General features: G+C 36.2%; 2 protein-coding genes and 1 long non-coding RNA gene across 3 annotated transcripts; 1 reads left to right on the forward strand and 2 right to left on the reverse strand.

Moving 5' to 3' along the window:
* Nucleotides 1-470: 470 nt before the first annotated feature.
* On the reverse strand, nt 471-1934 carry LOC140145194 (uncharacterized). The gene is made up of 2 exons (XM_072166966.1): nt 1274-1934; nt 471-562 (listed from the first exon to the last, which is right to left on the reverse strand). The coding sequence occupies exons 1-2, from the start codon at nt 1932-1934 to the stop codon at nt 471-473; spliced, it is 753 nt and encodes a 250-aa protein (XP_072023067.1).
* Nucleotides 1935-7574: 5640 nt separating this feature from the next.
* On the reverse strand, nt 7575-10026 carry LOC140145192 (uncharacterized). Its single transcript, XR_011858000.1, has 3 exons — nt 9889-10026; nt 8876-8975; nt 7575-7664 (listed from the first exon to the last, which is right to left on the reverse strand). It is a non-coding gene; the product is annotated as an uncharacterized lncRNA (long non-coding RNA).
* A 10366-nt stretch (nt 10027-20392) lies between these two features.
* LOC140145195 (uncharacterized) lies at nt 20393-24072 on the forward strand. The gene is made up of 2 exons (XM_072166967.1): nt 20393-20458; nt 23137-24072. The coding sequence occupies exons 1-2, from the start codon at nt 20393-20395 to the stop codon at nt 24070-24072; spliced, it is 1002 nt and encodes a 333-aa protein (XP_072023068.1).
* The last annotated feature ends 203 nt before the right edge of the window (nt 24073-24275 follow it).

Here is a 24275-nt window from a genome sequence, read left to right on the forward strand (position 1 = left end):
GACCTACAGCATTGGATGTTCCCTCTAAAAGCAGAGGCGTAGCCAGCATTCCTGATCAGGGAGGGGGGTAAAATAAAAATTTCGGGGCACTACTTTTCAAACCAGATTTTTTGGTATATTTGTAATGTTTACACATGTCCCACCTTTGTATTCGGCCATATTCATTGTGTTTAGGACAACGGAGCAAGTTGGAATTAAAGTCATATGAATTATTATAATGACATTTACTTTAGTCCCTCATAGAACACCACATCTTAACGGATACGACAGTGAGTTTTCTTTCATTTTAACTTTATATTAGTTTGTCTTATATAACCAGAAAACTTTCCAGACATCCTGACCATGCTGACGGTTGTTCCTAATAATATTTTATAATAAACTGGGCTCAAGAAAAGAAACTTATGTTATATGTTATATATTGTGGAATAACCTTTATTAACTTGCTTCAATCAAAAACATCAAAGGTAGATTTAAAACTGGTCAACAACAGCGGTGTAATGATGTTGGTAGACTGACTGGTTATTCTCCAGCATTACATCGCTGATGATGGAGAATGGTTTCTCTGAAATATTCGGTTCAAAAAGCGACAACACGTACACTGTAAAATTTTGACCGTAATTTTTACGGTAGAAAACCTGGCAACTAAGTTGCCAGTATTCTACTGTAAAAACGACGATTTTACATGTATATTCCAGCGTATAATAAGCATATTAAATAAATTTCGTTTGCACAAAACCAGAAATTTACTCACGATTGACGGTTTCGTCTATCATGGGCGATAGACATCTTCAGAATGATGATGGTAGATCCTCACCACTTCCGGTTTGCCGGATCCCGACCGTAGATGGTGTATCAGCCAGGAGAGGATCATATACGTGACTTAAGAAGTGGGCGCCCTCGTCTCTATTCATGACGCTGGCTCCCCTTTTCCTGATCCAGATGGATTCCTTTATGTATCTTAAATTGGGATCACACTCTTTGCACAGGATTTTCGCATTGTCCCAATTAATGATGTGGTTTTGTTGCACGGCATGATCTGCTATGGCCGATTTTGACTGTTCACTACTTGACTGTTTACGAGTTTGACGAGTAAAGTTTTGCTTTGTCTTGGACACCCTGGTTGTTTCTTTCTGGTGTTCCTTGAGCCGAGTTTCGAATTTGCGACCGGTTTCCCCTATATATGAATGATTACAGTTGGTGCACGGGATTTCATATACACAGTCAGTAGTGCTACGGGGGTCGATTTTGTCTTTTGGGTGTACAAGAATCTTACGAAGAGTATTGTTGGGTTTCATTGCCGTGGCTATGCCGTGTTTGCGGAAAATCCTGTTAGCTTTCTGTGACAGGCCCTCTACGTACGGGACTACCACGAGACCTTTTGACTTGTTATTGCTGTCCTTCTTGGTCTTCGGCTTAACCTGTTTGTTTGCCATTTTCTCTTTAACCTGTTTAAAGGACCAACGGGGGTAGCCACACCGGCTTAACGCTTGTTGGATCTTCTCCTCTTCCTGTTTCTTGTCTCCCTCTTCCGTAACAATACTGTTCATCCTGTCAAGGAGAGTGCGGCCTACACCTAATTTGTGGTGTATTGGATGGTGTGACTGGAAATTAAGATATTGGTCTGTATGTGTGACCTTTCTGTAAACGAGTAGCTTTACCGAGCCATCCGCTTTCCTTACTATAAGTGTGTCCAGAAACGGGATGGTGCCCTCTTGCTCTTTTTCATACGTAAACTTTATATTGCCTGTGGGATCGCTTTGGTTGATATGGTTCGTAAGATTGTCGACCTGGTCTTCCTTAACCACCTCCAAAATATCATCGACATATCTTTTCCATAGTCTTGGCTTGCAATCTAACGGGGCTGAAGCTAGCGCATGTTGCTCAAGGAATTCCATGTACAGATTTGCTACTACAGGTGAGACCGGGCTCCCCATGGCCGCTCCAAACCGTTGTTTGTAAATATTACCACGGAATAAGAAATACGTTGTAGTGAGGACAAACCGTAGCAGGTCCAACACATCCGTAACTGACAGTAGGGTTCTCTTTTTCAAGGTTTTATCCGCTTCCAACCACTTCTTAAGTCACGTATATGATCCTCTCCTGGCTGATACACCATCTACGGTCGGGATCCGGCAAACCGGAAGTGGTGAGGATCTACCATCATCATTCTGAAGATGTCTATCGCCCATGATAGACGAAACCGTCAATCGTGAGTAAATTTCTGGTTTTGTGCAAACGAAATTTATTTAATCTGTATATCTACAAACCTGATGAATCTATTCAGTGATATAATAAGCATATCTACGGTATATTACTGTAAAAGTACGGTAGAATGGCCATAATCCGGTATAAAATACGGTAGAAAGCATGTAAATTTTACGGTAAAATACCTGGCAACTGGGTTGCCAGCATTCTACCGTTAAAATTACAGTTGTTGCCGTAACTAAACGATGCACATTATACGAAATAGCATTTAAACACAATCTGTCAGGACAATAATACAGCTATTTCTTTTTAAAGAATTAGAAGATGCAACGTTTTAACACACACAACAAAATAAACAAATACAGTCTAATGGTACTAACATGCCTATTTTCAGTGAAATAGTAATTCAATTTTACGGTAAATAACCGTAAAGTTTACGGTAAAGTGCCGTAAAATAACGGTAATATTTTACAGTGTATAAATCTCTTAATTCGCAATCAAACACATGTTGAGGTAGAGTGAAGAGATGCAGTATTTATCAACTTCAGGAGGATAATGATTGAAAAGATATAACACATCTTAATTGTCCAACATATCGTTCATCTCATAACAAAAGTATTGTACATATAATTGTATATAGGCCTACTGTTAATATCTAAAGAAAAAGACCCTTTGAATTTTGTATTTAAATATGGCAGAGCTGTCTACCGTTACGCTAATATATCTTTCACTGTAGTGTAGAGGTTATCCGTGTTCTATATATAGGGTGTCCCAGAAAAAAATACCGAGGTAATTCAATTGAACGTAAGTCGAGAAATAGATATCAGAATCAAATCATTAAAATTCGGCGCATAGCATATTTTGTTGTGCATCATAATACGAAAATTGCATTTGATTCGGTTGACTGGTTGCGAAGAAATGAACGATTAAATAATGCGTGCATCAATGCAGTTCATTCCAAGTTTGATCAACAGGCGCTTTTTTAACACTCGCTCACCGCTTCCTAAAGTTTGTGTATCTCATTAAATTTAGTCCACATTATCTATTTTATAGTCCGACGGTGTTATTGCCACTGGAGATGAATAACAGTTTGTCCGAGAAAGCTTTGATTTCCGCAATTGGAAGCTTTCCAATTCATGTTGTGCAAAATGTTAAACTTTCCAAAGAACATTTGAGCCAAGAATAACAATGATCAAGTGCTTACAGCTTTACGTGTGATTTTTGATACCATGCAACATTAATGTTGAAGTTTTAAAATATTTAAACTTTGCATTACAATTTAAATATAGTACAGGTGCAAAGACAAGGACACGAAGAAAGACAAGACTTTAATGTGAAGACAAGACAAAATGAGACGAGTGAAATAGCATGCATGTTGGCAACAGGCAGGATTTCAAAATACAATTCAAATACATTCTGTAAATACATTCTGTAATCAAGACCTCAATTAATTGGGTATAATGATGATTATTTATGAAAATGGTTATTCTGTATCAAAGTTCTCCATGATTGATCATTTGTATTAACTGCAGGTTTTATAATTGATGAAACAACTTTTAAAAAGCCACAGTCATTGCTTGTGATCCAAAATCACAGGAAACATTAAAAAATATATATCACTTTATAATGCCATTGGGCTTTATATCCCGCGTATATTAAGTCAGCTGCCAAAATAAATGGTCTAGCCGGGTACTGCGCTTCAAGTTCATTATGCCTCTTAAGCCTACCAAATGAACTACCATGCGCACCGTGTTGTGTGTGCCTCATACCAAGTGAGCTACCAAAATATATAAAAAGAGTTGCGCTTACTTCTATAAAGGTTCCCTCTGACATATAAAGTAAGCCAACTCCATACGCAATTAAAATGACAATAGATATCATTGTTAGAATCCATCCAATAGCTTCTGCCCAGGGTGGGAATACGTAGTCTCCCACAATTGCTGGTGAATAGTCTACAAAGCTGAAGATATATATTACCTATAAGAGAAAATTATAAATGACATAAGAATTCATGCAGTTATAAAAGTAAATATGATATATGTTCATGCTTTCAGTTTTGAGGTCCAAGTTGGGAGCTGCCCCTCAGGCATTGACACCCCCACACCCTCCCCCCCAAAAAAACACACAACAAAACAAGCTACGCATCTGAATCCTATAGAAGACAATGATATTGGAAGAGAATTCCCGGACAAGTATTGTTCTTTGTATATTTACAATATTATTCTTATTCAGAATCGCAAAGAGTTTCCACACTTATTAAAGGAAGGTGTTTTAAGGGGAATTTCGTGATCCACAGCCTCATTCCTCCACTTTTTCCAAAAAAGTTGAGATTTTTATACCACCAGAAACCACTGGTTATACTATTTCCATACATTGGACTCAGTAGCGTGGACACGGTCCCAAACGATGACGTGCAGGGGGTGCATGTGGGTTGTGTGTTTGGTTTCAGGAGGGGGGTGTTGACAGAATTCTGTGAGCGGACTAAGAGAGAGCTGTATCAGTTCGGGGGCACTGCTAATTCAAAGACGTCTCTGATATCAAATACTCTTGAAGCGTCATGTCACATAACAGTATCATATTTCAGAGACGTCTCATAAATCACATACTCCCTAGTTTCAAAACCCAGTCGCAAACGATATTAGTAATTTTGATGAACGTGCCAGCGCAGTGGGAATAACTTGTGTATAGGCCTTATCAGGGTTGTAGCTAGCCCAAGTTGAGCATTATTACGAGTGCCCCCGAACTGGTATTGCAGGAAAACAGGCATGTTTGTACTTGTGGTGGTGTTTACCTGTAGGTTTGTGGATGTGAATAATTAATCACAGATCCTGGAAAGAAATGGTGTGATGTATGTTTGGCACATTGAAGAAATAGTAGGAGAAAATGGTAAAAACATATCGTGTCGGAAATAATGTGGGGTGGGGTGTGCGGGTGGTGTGTGTACTTGAGCAGGGGCGTGCACTCTCTTAAATTGGCCGATTGCGGAAATATGTCAATCTTTTAACGATTGATGATAAGAATCAATCTAAATAGATTGAAATGTTTTTTTGTTTCACTCTAAGTCTAACTCTCTTTGTAGACTAATTTCACTATCCAATCATGTGTTACTCCTAATGTACTGCCAAATGACATGTGTTGCATATGTCTGGAATGAGATTTCAAACTGTTTTAGAGTGAACATTTTCAATCTTTTTTTCAACAGGAAAGGACTTGTCTCTAATTTGGACGACAAAAGATTGAAAAACAGTGAAAATCAATCTTTTCTACTGAAAATTTAATCGAAAAAGATTTGCCCCTAACTTTAATCGCTAAAGATTGAGAATCACTCCTTTTGATTATAAAAATAAGTTTGAAAAATTAAATCACCCGACATCGACTGAATATACAATGAGTCGAAAACGATTTGTCCATAATGGGACGGGAAGATTGAAAATTCAATCTTTTTGATTGAATTTTCAATGGGGCAATTTAAGAGAGTGCGTATAAATGTTGGTACTTACAGCTAGTATAGCCGGTGTAACCTGGGGGGGCACTCAAATATGAGAGTGTACGCATGCGTGACCAAATTTTTTTCGAACACCCCCTAAACAAGTTTTCCTCTGTGAGCAAAATGACCCCCTAAGCAAGTTTTTAGCGCGCTTTCCCAAAAAATTTGACCCCCTAAACAAGTTTGTCTAATTTTGACCCCCTAAACAAGTTTTTGTCTAAATTTGACCCACTTTACAAGTTTTGATGGATTTTGACAAATTAAACAATTTTTTGTAGGCCTACTAACTTGTCATTGAACACTAAAAGTCTACCCTCCCGGATACACCCCCCTCCTCCGGTATACCATACCACTTTAAAATATAAATTAATAGGCCTACTGACACGATGAATTCAGTGTGAGGCTTTCAGATTCGTAGCTTGTTACATGAATCTGATTGGATTCTCGTAAAGTAGTTTTGTGAGAATATAAAATACCGATATAGGCCTACAGCGTAATTTATCCAGAGGTAACGTTAGCATTATTCACATCGTAATTGGTTCCGAATTCGGCACCTTAACTTGATTATCGTGTCCCGATCGTGTGCCCTTTTCATGATTTCAACTGCAAATATAATTTCCTAAAGTAATCTAGAGAAGGGGAAACTCACAAATCTACCAGCAGCCCAGCAAACACAAAACGTTTTCGACATCATTCGCAAAAGGTTATAAAAGGTTGTCAGAAAACGTTTAAATGTCGGGTTATATAAAGGGTATATTAAGAGTATAAAACGTTTTCATAACCTTAAAAAACATTTTTGAAAATCTACTGCTCAGCAAACAAAAATGTTTTACAGAAAATGTTTAAATGTCGGGTTATATAAAGGGTATAAAAACGTTTTTATAACATTCCAAAAACATTCTTGAAAACTTGATACAAAACATTCTAAACAGAATGTTATTTTGGGGAGTTGAAAAAATATTTTGCGAAAAATGTTTGCCCAAAATATTTTCAATAACGTTTTAAAAACGTTTTCATGACCTTTATATAACCCGACATTTAAATGTTATTAAAAGGTTTTGAAAATAACATTTTAAGAACATTTCTGCGTTTCCTGGGTTCAAATATTTTATCATAATGTTATTTAAGTAGGCCCCCTATTGACACAATATTTGGCAAAAATGTTTGCAAAAATAGTTTACAATAACATTTTTTAAAACATTTAAAAATATTGTTGTAGTGTGTTTTCATACAAAACGTTTTAAAAAGTTATAATGACCTTTATATAACCTTACATTTTAATGTTATTAAAACGTTTTTATCTAAACCAAAAGCCAAAATATAACTTATTTAAACGTTTTAAAAACGTTTTTGTGTTTGCTGGGAGGAGTAGTAAATAATGTGAGGAATCTATAAAGGTCCTGAAAAACTTTTTGAAATACGTATTTTCGTCCCGGATTTTTGTCTCCCCGTTTGTCCACTGAACTATATACCCATCAACATTTATATGACGTCATTAATTAATATGCACGTTTTTTAATCTAAACGGTATTTTACATAGAAGTACGAGGCCATGGTTAAATCACATGTAACACGTCACGAAATATATATGCATAACATAGCGACACTCTAGGTTTGGAGTATGCTGTAAACATTATACGAACGGGGAATTCCGGCACTGGAATAAACTTTTTTCGGAATCGGAGTTTCAGCAGATTTGAAAAGCGGATTAAAATGGTACCCTAAATGCGTTATAAACGATTTTAAAACTACCCCTTTTCATGAAAATCACCGTTTTTTGCCCCCTTAACGCGTCACGTGCTCAACCAAGAAAAAGCACCCCTTTTCACGCGTTTTTTTGGTCACGCATGCTTACATCATTATATTTGAGTGGCCCCCCCGGGCGGTGTAATAACCATCCAACAGTAGCGCCAATACGATACAGGTGTATAGCCGATCATGGAATGTATATCTTGCATAAAACGCTTGGTGCCTAAAAAGACATGATAAACTGTATTAGCAGGCCAGACCTATATTAGAATGAAGTTTACCTAGCAAACACACATTTCACAGAAGAAATAACATTTAGAAAACATTGAAAACTTGAGTGCAAACTATTCTAGCATATATGTCATTAATTATTTTACACACTTGCCTAAAATTATTTTACAATAACACTTTGACAACGCTTTTACCACGTTGATGTCACATCGTTTTGGTTTTTTTATACTGACGAACCCAAATAAAACAGTCCTTTTTGTTATACGCGACATTATGGATTTTGTTCTCGGTGCAAAGTCGTTTTCGCATTACTGTACTCGCGCTCGGGGAATCGCACGAAGCAGTTCATGCCAACATTAGAGCTATTCATATTCTTTTTATACACTAAGCCAAAAAAGAAACTTATAATTTTTCACAAGGTCGTATCTTAAAATCCTGTCCATCAAAATTAACCAAATTACACATGATTGCCTCAATACTCCACTCTAAACACATGTCAATAACCAAGCAGTTGTCCAACTGACACAATAGCAAAATGCACTGATATGGAACAGCTTCCTGGACCACATTCGCAGCCCTATTGGCACCAGCAAACGAAATCTGTGAGAACGGTATCTTGAATCACAGGTCACAAACTTACCAGGATCATCATGTCACACGTCCAAACAAATAATGAAGTCCTTTAGTAACGGGTATGTCCACCGTGCGCTTGCACACTCTGAAGATTGCCCCATGCTTCCCGTTACTAAAGGACTTCATTATTTGTTTGGATATGTGACATGATGATCCTGGTAAGTTTGTTTTGACTTTCTTTAATGTTTTTAACTTAATGTTGTTAAAATTGTTGGCTGTGACCTGTGATTCAAGATCATTCTCACAGATTTCTTTTGCTGGGTGCCAATATGGCTGTGAATGTGGTCCAGGAAGTTGTTCCATATCAGTGCATTTTGCGGTTGTGTCAGTTGGCCAACTGATTGGTTGCTGACATGTGTTTAGAGTAGAGTATTGAGGCAATCCTGTGTGTAATTTTAGTTAATTTTGATGGACAGGATTTTAAGATATGACCTTGTGAAAAATTATAAGTTTCTTTTTTGGCTTAGTGTATATTCAGTATAGAAACCACAAAGACGTAACAAGTCAATACGCTAGTGAGCTTTAACTTTAACATGTTTAAGTTGATGTTCCAAGAAGAACCTTACTAACCATATGCATAGGATATGACGACGCATTCTATAAATGCCAGTATCATAGGTGTAAATCCTGCTGAGTACCAATCAAGTAATGTCATCACATAAATACCACCCTAAAACAGTATAGAAAAAGAACAAAATGTATGATTATATCAATTTTCAGGTCCCCGTAAAAGGTTCATTGAAAAAGGTACATGGGAGCACGGTGGCCGAGCGGAATAATCCATAATCGGAAGGTTGCGGGTTCGAGCCCCGGCGACTCCACCATGTTGTGCCCTTTAAGGCACTTTATCTCGATTATGCCTATCAGCCTATTCCTCTCCACCCAGGTGTATAAATGGGTACCGGCATTCTTAAATACTGGGAAGGTATTAACAGACTCGCTGTGGAGGAGGTGTAGTGATCCCCTATAGCAACATTACATGGTGAACAGGATCGTCTCCTTTACCTTTTTTTAAAGTGTCATTTCAAATGTACTACTCAATTATGCTAAATCAATGGTCCAAAATACTTGTAAACAACGATTAACTTAAAAGACTTCTCTATAAATTTGAATTTTGCCTTTATAAAGCAACACAATGGCACATTATCAGTCCCAGAACAACGCCAAATATGGATTAAAAGACCTTTGACCTTGGATGTACAACAGCATGTTATGATCTAATGGGAAACTGTGCACATCAACAAACACCATTTCTATCAAAAAGGCAACGTCTGATATAATTTGAAACCACATAAATTACTAGAGTTGGTTCTTCTCTTGGATTTGGACCAAGCTTTAGAATATCGAATGTTGCGTTTTGAAATAAAACAAACCAGAAATTTATCACCCATTGTAAAGATATGGTACATGTACCGAATACATGTACATACATTGGCTGACCTTGTGGATTTCCTGGCCCAGCCATGCTAACCACATAAGGAGATTATACCATTAACCTAGTGCAGCTATTGTCATAGCAGGGTATTATTATGTAATACTCCTGATCCATATTTGGCGTTCTCTTGGGACTGATTATCGCCTACCTGTGTAACCAATGGAAGACCACATATCATCAGTATAAAGCATGTGATTAAAATAACATAGCGTTTATATTTCCTAATTCCCGGTCGATAAGTCTCCAGTTCATCTATAGTAGCAGTGATGATGACTTCCATGGTAACGAACTGCAAACAAAAAGATTGGCAAACGTGCATGGTAGGTGATGATTGCTAATAATATTGAAAGAAATATCAAATTCATAAAGAGCTATCAAGTATCATGATACATTTTAATGGCGACAAAGGAAATGTTACAGAATATCATAATAAATTCTACCATTTAAAGGAGGATTTCGTGATCCTAGCATCCTCTTTTTACGACCTTTTTCAGTAGATATCCACGAAAAAGCTTGTTCCCAAAATTTCAGTTGATTCCGATTTTTCGTTTGCGAGTTATGTGTAATTATGTGTATTACACTGCTTCATATAGGCCACTGTTGTAATTTCGTTCTGGTATACCAGAACTAAATTGCTAAACGAATTATTCTGCAAGAAATTTTTGGTACATAAACATTTAATGTAGTGAGAGGTTTCCAGTGGTATAAAAATCTCAACTTTTTTTGAGAAAAGTGGAGGGATGAGGCTGTGGATCGCGAAATGCCCTTTAAATTGACTTCATATCTACATACTCTCAGAAAAAATGTTCTAAAATTTGTCCTCTATAGAGCCCTAATTTCAATTTAGAGACCTTTTATAACCTTCATTTCTGAGGAACTTTACTTATACGGTAGATCAAAAATATGAAAAAAAAATACTTTGCATATACTATAAAATAAGCAAAGAAATATAATATTTAGCTCTTTTGTTATAACTTTAATTTCAGCCTGTGTCGTTTGACCGTTTGTCGTTTTTAAAATATATTTTTCATTGCAAATTTCTCTAAAAGAAATACGCCTAACATAATCAACTGTGTTATTTTTCAATAGTAGGCCCTACACGTATAGGGAAGTATTTCTTATCTTATACAGACGTGAAACTGACCATTTGTGAAAAAAGAGGAAAATGTTGTCAACTTTGGTGTTGAGTTGGGGGGCCGGGACCCTAATACATGTAGAGTAACCATTTTCCAAACCGTAACAGGCATAACCATAATATAACTCTAACAACTGAAGTACTGTGCACTGTGCAAGCTGCAGCAATAGCTTGTGGGGTACAAGTTCTCTGTGGGGGTAGGCCTGGGGTCCCACAAAGAAAAAAAGGACCCCATAACTTGCCGTTCTCTTACTGAACCTTTAGCCCTTGGGTGGGCAGTAATTATTCATGAAGTAATATGCAAACCTGAAATTGACAAATCCAAAAGGTTACTTCAAGTAGGCCTACATGTACAGAGATGCCACTCACTTTCACTCAAAAAGCCTGAAACTGGTGAGAAAAACCTGAAAAATTATGCAAATGCAAGAAAACTGAATTCAGGCTAAAACCTGAAAAGTGGCATCTCTGAATATGCTTGCAAACACATAATTATACATTTGGTATCCTTACTTTGGGTTTAACCCTTGTCAGACTGACACATTGACATGCTCTTCTATTACGGGGGTGTTATCATGGTTAGGCAAAAAAAAATGTTTGGTTGCCCTCAGCGACCGACCCAAAAAATCAGAAATCTTGGGTTTTTTTTTTTTTTTTTTTTTTAGAAGAAACCTTAAATTTGGACAGTATCAAGGACATTTTATACTTGTTATTCACTCATTTTATTTATTAAATGCATATTTGATTAAAAACAGGCTGTATTTCCATTTAAATTCACTCCAAAATCGCACAATTTTTTTACCATAAAATGATCAAGCATTTGTCAATGCTTGCCTTTTCAAAATGGAGGAAAAGTGAAGGAAGAGCACATGGAAAAAAAAAAGAAAAAAAAAAAAAAAAAAAAAAAAAGGATCAACCTACCGACCCTCCAATTTTTTGTCTGTGGATTTCTATACCCAGGATCCAGGTACATACATGTCATTCCTCAGAATACACTATTGTCTTAGTTTGATTTGCATAAAGAATACACGTAGATTCCTATTTAAGGGGGTACTACACCCCTGGCCAGTTTTATGCCTATTTTTGCATTTTTCTCAAAAATTATAGCACATTGGTGACAAGTAAGATATGGGTAAAGTCAAAAATAATGGCACCGTTTGGTTTTTGATGCCTGCTATGCAAATGAAAAAGACCAGCAAAGAAATTCATCTTTCAAAAAGTGTGTTATGATTTTCCCTTTAACCACAGCAATTTGTAGTGTCATAGCTGTCATGTAAAAAATAATATGCCCAATTTTCTTCCCCATATGGTCAGGAGTGTTACACTTTAGCGTGACAAGAAAAGAGGTACTTGTTTTTAAACATGCACTGTAAAAAATATACAAGTTGCAAAGTGTTGCATGGGTTTTCATGGCATTTTGTGAAGTGTCTGCTAATATTAAGTACCGTACCAAATTCTTTCATATTAGTCGCTTAATAGTCTACTTAGGAACATGTGAAGACTACATGGTGCGAAAAATAAAATATGTTCCAAAAATCACTTCTCGCCAGATTGTGTAGCATTGTAAGGTTATGATGACAGTAATAAGCTAATTCAGTCTGTTTAAAGTAAAAGCAACATTTGGGCCAAACTTGGAAAAAATTAAACTTGCATGATATCAAAACCGTTTTCTTTTTAGAGCGGGTTGAAAAGAGAAATTCTGTCTCGTTAGGAGTGTTACATCAGAATTCAACTTGATTTTTTTCATACACCAAGTTGGCAATATTCATACATTACTTTTTATTTTATTAGTGCATTGGGATAGGAACTCGAAAACAAGAAAAGCATTTGCCATTGCTTAAACATGTTTGCTACAGCTATCTAAATAGTCAATGTCAGGAGTGTTACACAGAATTAATTAATTGGCAATAATTCAAATTTCTGAAGAAATTACCAGTCTGTTGGTGTTCTTTTAGCCCTGAAAATATATTCCTGAAGCCAAACTGCTGCAATCATAATGTAAAGACCTTCATATTCAAGAAATATGTACATAATAAAATTCCCTTTAAAAGGGAAAGCCAGCCTCAATGTAGAAGAGGTCTTGTAATTAGTTTTGGTCAATGTGAAAGGCATTTTTAGGATCACGGCTTACTACATCCATGTTACATGACAGTCCACCAAACCATCAACGGTGAGAAGATGTACACTGAAACTGCAGAAAACATTAACTCCTAATCTCCTGTCAACTCTTTAATTCATTATTATTAATTCATTATTGTTCTCTAAATTGTTCTGTTCTGGTTTTATTTGTCTTTTCAGCTTCTTACCCACGATATTTCAATTTCCAATTTTTTAATACCATAACTTACGAACTCAATTTCTTCGCTTAGGAATGTCCGATTTTATTGGGGAAAACGGCGTTGTGGAGCAAAATAGCTCTTTATGTGAAAGCCTCCAAATTTATAAGCTGTCCAAAAGATGTCTGTTTTTGACATGATACGCCACATTTCTTAAAGACCCATTCAGTGATCCCAGTGCAAGAGTAAAAAATTAAAATTGTTTATAAATTGCTTAAAAGAGAAGGATAGGCCTAAGTCATTCAAATTGTCATTTGGTATTTTTGAAATGCCAAATTTGGCAAAAAATGAAGAAAACAGCAGTACTGACTTAGTTCAAGCCCCGCCATTCAAATACTTGTAGCTAATTTTAGATACTGTCAGTATCTAAAAATACAGATTCGTGTAAAATGTCTTATTTTGTCTTAAATAGGCCTACACGGCTTTTGGCTGAACCATTTGCAGACTTAGCACATGTAGGTACGGTACCAAAATTTTGATGATTTTTACGATCGTCCGGATGAGCAAATCACTGAATGGGCCTTTAATATTAATAATAGATAAGCTGCCTTTAAAAATATTATTGACAATGTTGAGAGTAGGAATTACCTTGAAAAATGTCTCAAAAATACAACATGCCAGTTATATTCCGGTCTGAAACGATCAGACAATATTTTAAACATTAATAACATCATAAACCCAAATCGTGAAAAAATCACCCCGGGTAGATTTTTGGCTATTTCTCCATTTACGATCCTGCCCAAAAGTGTCTACTTTCGATATACCACGTCACAAATACTACACTGCACTGACTGCAGGTTTTAGTTAAAAGGGCATTTCGTGATCCACAGCATCATCCCCTAACTTTTCTCAAAAAAGTTGAGATTTTTATATCACTGGAAACCTCTGGCTACATAATGTTTATGTACAAAATATTTCTTGCAGATTAATTCGTTTAGCAAAGTAATCGTGAAATTTGTCTACACATAACCATGCATAACTCGTAAAGGCAAAATCGGAATCAACTGAAATTTTTAGAATAAGCTTTTTTGTGGATATCTACTGAAAAATGTCATAAAAAGAGGATGCTAGGATCACGAAATACTCCTTAAATTCGCCATATAACATAATATAAACTCACCTTACATGTACATTTTTTATTTTAAAATAATTTGATATTAATTCGCAATGTATAGTTTACTGTATGATAGATGGTGGCAAGAACATTTATAAAGGACTGATTACTCACTGCAATCTTCACTCTTGTGTGTTTTGACTGTAAGTTTATGAATCAAATAAAAAAGATAGAAAGTAGCTTCACTTACGTTATGTGTCATTTTATTTATAACATAGAAGTTATTAAATTAATAAAGTAAGACAATTTATTTATCTATAAGTGCATGTCAAATGGGTACATTGTTCAATACTATAGGCCTACATGCATAAATTATGCCCATATTATAGCTAAGCCCTAAAAACTTTATTTTGCATCGGATTTTTCCCGTTGAAAAGGCAAAACTGATGTTCATGATAGCAACTATTTCATCAATAGCATTTTGAGTCATTTTTATCCATAAAACGACACAGGATAGGATAGATAATTACTTTGACATCAATATGGTCCATATGATGAAGATTTTGATTCTTAGATCTGTTATCAACATGATATCACGCTGTTCAGTGGTCAAGGACCCCGGGTCAAAGACACTGAAATGACATACTTTTCTTCTGCTGACCATATGATGCTGTATATTAACTATTATTGTTACATTTTAGGCCTATACCTAAAACTTTTGAAGTCATATTAATTCAAACATAACTTTGGTAATACTCACTCGTTTTCATTCGTTGAAACGGCAAAACATACTTACTTTTCCTTACACATCGAATTAAAATATTTTAAAAAAAATTCAACCACAAAACGTTTTAACAAAAAGTCATTCCAATACCAATAAACGTATAATATTTAAGCCATAAATAATTCAAATATAACTTTGGAAATACTCACTCGTTTTCGTTCGTTGAAACGGCAAAACATACTTACTTTTCCTAACAAATCGAATTAAAATATTTTTAAAAAATTTAACCACAAAAAGTAAAAAAATAAATCATTCCAATACCACTAAAATATAATCTCTTGAGTAAACTGACCCCAAACCTGAAACAGGTACCAGCCCCGAATGGGCTGGCGAAAACATGGTTTTCATAACTCGACCAAAATGTTACACTCCTGACAATCAGTTGTAAGTAATGTAGGCTCAACAATAAAATTGAACTAATGTAATTCAATTTTTTGCCCCTTTTTGAGATGGCCATAGATAGTGTCACCAAAATTTTACAAAAACTACTTTAGAAAATGTGATTTGCAAATTTATATATTTGAGGCTATACAGTTAGGCCTACTGTAGCAAAGTGACAAAAACATGCAAGCTGGGCTCGAAAAACAAAAAAGAACGTAAATCACCTAAATTCTGTGCCTTTTTTAAGAGGGCCATAGATGTTGTCAACAAAAAATTACAAAGACTGTTTTAGAAAATGTAGTTTATAAAATATTTCAGGCCATACCTGTAGTGTACAGTGTCAGGAGTGTTACACAATAGCACTACTTTGATGGATCCTTACATCAATTTGAGGAACAATGTGATGCTAAAACTTCAACACAGTTTTTGCACATCATATTGCATGATATAAACTTAAACAGAAAATAATTTAAGATGTTTCTTTTGACAAATAAAAACTTTTGTTCCTGATTTCCATGAATTTTTAGGTGTTTAAATAAAAATTTTAATTTTTTTTCCAAAACTTTGTTTCCATGTGAAAAATTCTACATGACTATTTTAGTTTAGTGTCTAAGTAATTAATTAAAACTCAAAGAATTACATATTTGCATAATTTTGTCAAAATATAACAAGGAATGACATGGGTCTTTTGTGTTATGTTTCTGAAGATTTTGGACTACTTTTGCCAATAAACCAGTTGAAAAAATATATTTAGTAATATTACTGAAGTAATTTTTTTATTTTTTCTTGAATTTAGATATGTTTTGCTATAAGACAACAATTACATCTCTGAACACTGTTTGTAATTTTGACACTTTTGTCACACTTTGGTGCCATTATTTCTGATTATACCCATATGTATATTATAGGGGCAAGGACTACAACTACTGTACTGAAAATTCAGCAACTCAAAGCAAGTAGTTATTGATTTATTCATCAAATATTGGTTTTCCCACATTTTTGACTGTAACCCCACAACTGTTGTCTGTGCTGAAATAAAATTTATAGTGCAGTAGTTGTAGTCCTTGCCCCTATAATATACATATCTTACTTGTCCCCAATGCGCTATAATTTTTAAGAAAAATGCAAAAATAGGCATACATTTTGGCAGGGGTGTAGTACCCCCTTAAATGTTTGTTTTCACTGATCACATTATATCCCCTTTTAATTTCGAGCCAAACAAATGAGATATAACTAAGAAAATTGCGCTTTCATTCCAGCGGTTACAACGCTCGCCGATTGTATTACATGTAATACTGCATTGCGCTCAACATGTACACGTCCACGGGACATGTTAGCAAGCACTCGGGTATCCCCGGTTTTAATATAAAAACATAAATTTTACTGTTATTAAAGTACTTCAGGCTTTAGTTTTTTGCATGGTATTTAGTACACCACTGCGCAATATACATGTAATTATGCAAAAAGTAGAAATCCGAAATTGAGGGCGCCGCTGTGAAGCAAATCACATATGGTTTTAACTGAGGTATTTTTTTGGTTTGCTAAGAGTTATTTCAAACTCCCCCATTCCCATCAGATTTCTAAGCTAAACTGGGTCTCCTTGATGCAATAAATTATACCAATGTGTGTAAGTACCAACATTCTTCATGTTTGTTTGATTTTGATAGATTTTCTTTAAAACTTTACTTTAAAATAAAAGTGGAGTATTACAGGATGAGTTTGTGATAGATGGACAGCAGATTGAGGAGGTGAAGCAATTTGAATATCTGGGTTCAATGATTAACAACAGTGGTGACAGCACAACTGAAATTAAGAGAAGACTGGCTATTGCAAGGACAACTGTGCAGGGCATGTCAAGCATATGGAAAAGCAGAGGCCTATCCATTGACCTCAAGGTACGCCTACTTCGTGCAACTGTGTTTTCCATTGCCACTTATGGATGCGAGTCTTGGGCTATGACCAAGAATGATAGGAAAAGAGTAGATGCTTTTGAGATGTGGTGTTACAGGAGGCTTCTACAAGTGACATGGAAAGACAGAACAAATTCCTGGATCCTCGACAAGATTGGTACTAGTCTAACCATCAGAAGCGGCATAATGGAGAGAAAGCTGAAGTACTTTGGCCATATTGTCAGGAAACGTGTGTTGCTAATCTTCGAGTATCGAGTTTCGAGTTCGAGTATCGAGTTTCGAGTTGCAATTTTCGAGTATCGAGTTGCAATTTTCGAGTATCGAGTTGAAATTTTCGAGTATCGAGTTGCAATTTTCGAGTATCGAGTTGCAATTTTCGAGTATCGAGTTGAAATTTTCGAGTATCGAGTTGAAATTTTCGAGTATCGAGTTGAAATGTTCGAGTATCGAGTTGAAATTTTCGAGTATCGAGTTGAAATCTTCGAGTATCGAGTTGCAATTTTCGAGTATCGAGTTGCAATTTTCGAGTATCGAGTTGCAATTTTCGAGTATCGAGTTGAAATTTTCGAGTATCGAGTTGAAATTTTCGAGTATCGAGTTGAAATTTTCGAGTATCGAGTTGAAATTTTCGAGTATCGAGTTGAAATTTTCGAGTATCGAGTTGAAATTTTCGAGTATCGAGTTGAAATCTTCGAGTATCGAGTTGCAATTTTCGAGTATCGAGTTGCAATTTTCGAGTATCGAGTTGCAATTTTCGAGTATCGAGTTGAAATTTTCGAGTATCGAGTTGAAATTTTCGAGTATCGAGTTGAAATTTTCGAGTATCGAGTTGAAATTTTCGAGTATCGAGTTGAAATCTTCGAGTATCGAGTTGCAATTTTCGAGTATCGAGTTGCAATTTTCGAGTATCGAGTTGCAATTTTCGAGTATCGAGTTGAAATTTTCGAGTATCGAGTTGAAATTTTCGAGTATCGAGTTGAAATTTTCGAGTATCGAGTTGAAATTTTCGAGTATCGAGTTGAAATTTTCGAGTATCGAGTTGAAATTTTCGAGTATCGAGTTGAAATTTTCGAGTATCGAGTTGAAATTTTCGAGTATCGAGTTGAAATTTTCGAGTATCGAGTTGAAATCTTCGAGTATCGAGTTGCAATTTTCGAGCGTAGATCGAGTTAAAAACTCGAAAACCTACAAAATGATCAATATTCGAGTGAAATCCATATTTACTATATATGAAAGGCAAAATACTTCAGATCAATTTAGATTAACCTTTGGCCTAAATAATATGTGTTTACCACTTTGATTAAGGGCCGCATGTGCGACAAATGCATCATTTGCAACAGAAACGTTTAACTCGAACTTCGTTCATTTGAGCGCATTTCGAGTAACAAACTCGAAAACTTGCAAAATGAGCGTACTTCGAATTAAAAACTCGAAAACCTGCAAAATGATCAATATTCGAGTGAAATCCATATTTACTATATACAGTATATGAAAGGCAAAATACTTCAGATCAATCTAGATTAACCTTTGGCCTAATAATATGTGTTTACCACTTTGATTAAGGGCCGCGTGTGCGAAAAATGTATCATTTGCAAGAGGAAAGTTAAACTCGAACTTCGTTCATTTGAACGCATTTCGAGTAACAAACTCGAAAACCTGCAAAATGAGCGTACATCGAGTTAAAAACTCGAAAACCTGCAAAATGATCAATATTCGAGTGAAATCCATATTTACTGTATACAGTATATGAAAGGCAAAATACTTCAGATCAATCTAGATTAACCTTTGGCCTAATAATATGTGTTTACCACTTTGATTAAGGACGGCATGTGCGAAAAATGTATCATTTGCAAAAGGAAAGTTAAACTCGAACTTCGTTCATTTGAGCGCATTTGAGTTTCAAACTCGAAAACCTGCAAAATGAGCGTACTTCGAGTTTCAAACTCGAAAACCTGCAAAATGTTCAATGTTCGAGTATCATTATACCCATCATAATGTAAGGCAAACTACTTCAGATCATTTTTAGATTAACCCTAGTCCAAACCAGGGGTGGTATCGTGGTATCCAACCCCATGACGGATGATTTTACCGTAACCCAAAAACGCTTTTAGTAAGCTTTAGCACCCTTTACTTTTTATATAGCTGTGGGGTTTGGGGACATCCTTTGCGCTCATTTTGATGCCAAACGTGTTGGCCTATACAAAACCTTCCACTCGGGTAAAGGGATGGATGCCACTCACGACGACCTCCATAGACATTTCAAATTTGAGGGTGGATGCCCCCCCATCGTGAGTGTTACAAATAATGGCTAAATTAGACTAGGGTTAACTTATATTATATATGTTACCATTAAAAAAGGGCACGTCGATAACGAGAAAAGCGGAAAATCTACATCAGAAAACTCAAACTCGAAAATCGTTCATTTTAGCATACTTCGAGTTTCAAACTCGAAAACATGCAAAATGAGCCTACTTCGAGTTTTAAACTCGAAAACCTGCAGAATTGTCAATTTTCGAGTTTCATTTATACCTACTATACTTCACATCATTTTACATTAACACTATAACGCAGGGGGTGGTATCGTGGTATCCAACCCCCCTAACGGATGATTTTACCGTAACCCAAAACGCTTTTATTTAGCTTTAGCACCCATTACCTTTTTATTTGGGGCCTGGGGACATCCTTTGCGCTCATTTTGTTGCAAAAACGGGGTAGGCCTGATCTCCCCTCGGGTAAATGGGGTGGATGCCACTCACGACGATTTCAATAGACATTCTGAGGGCGGGTGGCAAACACCCATCCCCTTAGTTATGTTCGTGAGAGTTACAACTAATGGATAAATTATACTAGGGCTAACTTATGTTACCATTATATTAAGGGCACGTCGATAACGAGAAAAGAAGCAAATCTGCATCAGAAAACTCCAACTCGAAAATCGTTCATTTTGGCATACTCGAGTTTCAAACTCGAAAACCTTTAAAATGAGATTACTTCGAGTTTTAAACTCGAACATCTGCAAATGTACAATTTTCGAGTTTCATTCATGCCTATCATAATGCAAGGCAAACTACTTCAGATCAGTTTTACATTAACCCTTGGCAAACGAATGGGAGGTATCATGGTATCCGACCCCCCTAACGGATGATTTTACCGTAACCCCAAAACGCTTTTATTAAGCTTTATCACCCTATACTTTCTTTTTTATATAGCTGTGGGTTCTGGGGACATCCATTGCGCTCATGTTGATGCAAAACGGGAAGGCCTATAAAGAATCTTCCCTTGGTAAACATGGTAAAGGGGTGGAGGCCACTCACGACGATTTCCACAGACTTTGAAAATCTGAGGGTGGTTGGCAAACATCCCCTCTTCGTGAGAGGTTACAAGAAATGGCCGAATTAGACTACGGTTAACTTAAATGTACATTCACCATTATATATATTAAGGGCACGTGGATAAGAGAAAAGGAAAATCTGCATCAGAAAACTCAAACTCGAAAATCGGTCATTTTGGCATACTTCGAGTTTCAAACTCGAAAACCTTTAAAATGAGCCTACTTCGAGTTTTAAAAATTTGAAAATCTGCAAAATGTTAAATGTTATCTACCTCTATAAACGGATATTTTTACAACACGCGACACTTAGACCAAGCAACGCTACGCAGTATGCGGTTGTGATGACCCGATCGTACAATATTATTTTTTGAATCATACAATATCATTTTTAATATTGTGCACATTATCTTGTTGGTCAATAACAAAATCATGTTTTTATTTTATCAATAAAAAGCCTTATATAAAGAATAATGTGGTATATTGTATTTATAACAGCTGTACTGAAAAAATCATGAAAATCCTAAAGTCCATGTTAAGGGTGCAAACCTTGTACTTGAATAAGCATCTGGTTTTAAAAGCACTCACATTTTATATTTACATGAAGAGAAGCTATTGAAACCAGTACCGGCATTTCTCTCAGTATTGACTGATTCTGCTTGCTCACTGTGGAGAATGTATGCACCAGTCATGATTAACTGCAGAGATAGCATTTATTTCACACACACTACTGCATGTAACACTCACGATGGGGGGGAATCCACCCTCAAATTTGAAATGTCTATGGAGGTCGTCGTGAGTGGCATCCATCCCTTTACCCGAGTGGAAGGTTTTGTATAGGCCAACACGTTTGGCATCAAAATGAGCGCAAAGGATGTCCCCAAACCCCACAGCTATATAAAAAGTAAAGGGTGCTAAAGCTTACTAAAAGCGTTTTTGGGTTACGGTAAAATCATCCGTCATGGGGTTGGATACCACGATACCACCCCTGCTTTGGACTAGGGTTAATCTAAAATGATCTGAAGTAGTTTGCCTTACATTATGATGGGTATAATGATACTCGAACATTGAACATTTTGCAGGTTTTCGAGTTTGAAACTCAAAATGCGCTCAAATGAACGAAGTTCGAGTTTAACTTTCCTTTTGCAAATGATACATTTTTCGCACATGCCGTCCTTAATCAAAGTGGTAAACACATATTATTAGGCCAAAGGTTAATCTAGATTGATCTGAAGTATTTTGCCTTTCATATACTGTATACAGTAAATATGGATTTCACTCGAATATTGATCATTTTGCAGGTTTTCGAGTTTTTAACTCGATGTACGCTCATTTTGCAGGTTTTCGAGTTTGTTACTCGAAATGCGCTCAATTGAACGAAGTTCGAGTTAAACTTTTCTGTTGCAAATGATGCATTTGTCGCACATGCGGCCCTTAATCAAAGTGGTAAACACATATTATTTAGGCCAAAGGTTAATCTAAATTGATCTGAAGTATTTTGCCTTTCATATACAGTAAATATGGATTTCACTCGAATATTGGATATTTTGCAGGTTTTTGAGTTTTTAACTCGAAGTACGCTCATTGTGCAGGTTTTCGAGTTTGTTACTCGAAATGCGCTCAAATGAACGAAGTTCGAGTTTAACTTTCCTGTTACAAATGATACACTTTTCGCACATGCGGCCCTTAATCAAAGTGGTAAACACATATTATTAGGCCAAATGTTAATCTAGATTGATCTGAAGTATTTTGCCTTTCATATATAGTAAATATGGACGAGACTCGAATATTAATCATTTTGCAGGTTTTCGAATTTTTAACTCGAAGAACGCTCATTTTGCAGGTTTTCGAGTTTGTAACTCGAAATGCGCTCAAATGAACGAAGTTCGAGTTAAACTTTCCTGTTACAAATGATACATTTTTCGCACATGCGCATGCACAAAAGAAATGTATGCTAAAGCTTAAATAAAAGCGTTTTGGGTTACGGTAAACTTATCTGTTGGGGTGTTGGATCCCGGGCTGGATACCACGATACCACCCCTTCGTTGGACTATATGGTTAATCTAATGATCTGAAGTAAATTTAGTTTACCTTACATTATGATAGGTATGAGGTATGAATGAAACTCGAACATTTAAAATTTTGCAGATTCTCGAATTTAAAACTCGAAGTAGGCTCATGTTAAAGGTTTTCGAGTTTGAAACTCGACGTATGCCAAAATGAACGATTTTCGAGCTATATAAAAAGTAGAGGGTGCTAAAACTAAATAAAAGCGTTTTAGGGTTACGTTAAAGTCATCCGTAAGGGGAGTTGGATACCACGGTACCATGCACCCCCTGCGTTAGAGTAGGGTTAATCTAATATGATGTGAAGTAGTTTGCTTTTCATTATAATAGGTATAACGTTCATGAAAGTTCATCTGTGTTGGTATAAATCATGATTTTGATTTAAACTTTTGATCCAAACACAAGGAATTAATTCCTACCTCGGAATTCTCATTGCACTGTAAGCATCATAACATCACGCCGGTAAGCTTACATCTGTCAAGTTCCGTGAAAGGATCTAAGGCCGATAATATTTTGAGAAGGGCCGAACGCTCGCTTTTGAACGTCAGAATTGGTCAAGTTGTTCAGAAATTAAAGCATTTGGATAATGAAAAGGATCGCCTTGGTGATTTAATATTTCGCGCGAGTCCATTATCAGCTGACGATAAAGCGGAAGTGAAACAACGTGTGACGAAATCAGAGGTCAAAGAGCACGATACATGTAAACAACGTCAACAGCGTAAATTTACTCGTCTCGTGGAAAAGAAAGAACAACAGGATAAACGCAAATTTAACAACAATATTGCCGCGGATTGCATCTCCAAATGGGTTAAGAACTGTTCTCAACGTATTCTGAGTGATCCAGAATTGCATGTTCTTGCTCGCGGTTTGAACTTCGCTGTCACTGAGGATGAAGTTCCGATAGTGGAATTTATTACAGCTACAGAGTCTGCATGTCGGAATTTACCCGAGACTCAAGCGAATGAATTGCGTTCCAAAGTTGTGAATCTCGTAAGTAAACCTAAGAAAATTGATTCGAACATTAGCAAAGACGAAAGGAAAGCGCTTCAGGACCTAAGAAAAGATCAATCCATTCGTATTTTACCTGCCGATAAAGGCCGTTTATGTGTGATTTTGGACACCACTGAATATCACCAAAAGTGTGAAGCTTTGCTTGGGGATACCAACACATACAAAAAGTTAGGAAAACGTGATCCTACCTCCAGATACAAGAAAAATCTTGTGTCTGTTCTGCAGGACATTGAAAATGAAGGTGCCATAAACAGGGTCGAGTATCGGAAGTTGTACCCAACTGCTGAAAATTCCCTAAGTTTTATGGACTACCCAAGGTGCACAAATTGAACACTCCATTGCGCCCAATTGTCAGTTGCATTGGCTCCATCACTTATAACTGTTCCAAATTAGTCGCGGACATTTTGTCACCTCTTGTCGGAAAAACCAAACATCATATTTCTAACTCGCAGCAATTTGTTGAACTTATCCAAGATCAAAGAGTAGAGGAGGATGAGGAGTTGAGATCGTATGACGTCAGTGCCTTATTTACA

This window comes from Amphiura filiformis, unplaced genomic scaffold (assembly GCF_039555335.1).
Source record: "Amphiura filiformis unplaced genomic scaffold, Afil_fr2py scaffold_167, whole genome shotgun sequence".
Taxonomy (NCBI): domain Eukaryota; kingdom Metazoa; phylum Echinodermata; class Ophiuroidea; order Amphilepidida; family Amphiuridae; genus Amphiura; species Amphiura filiformis.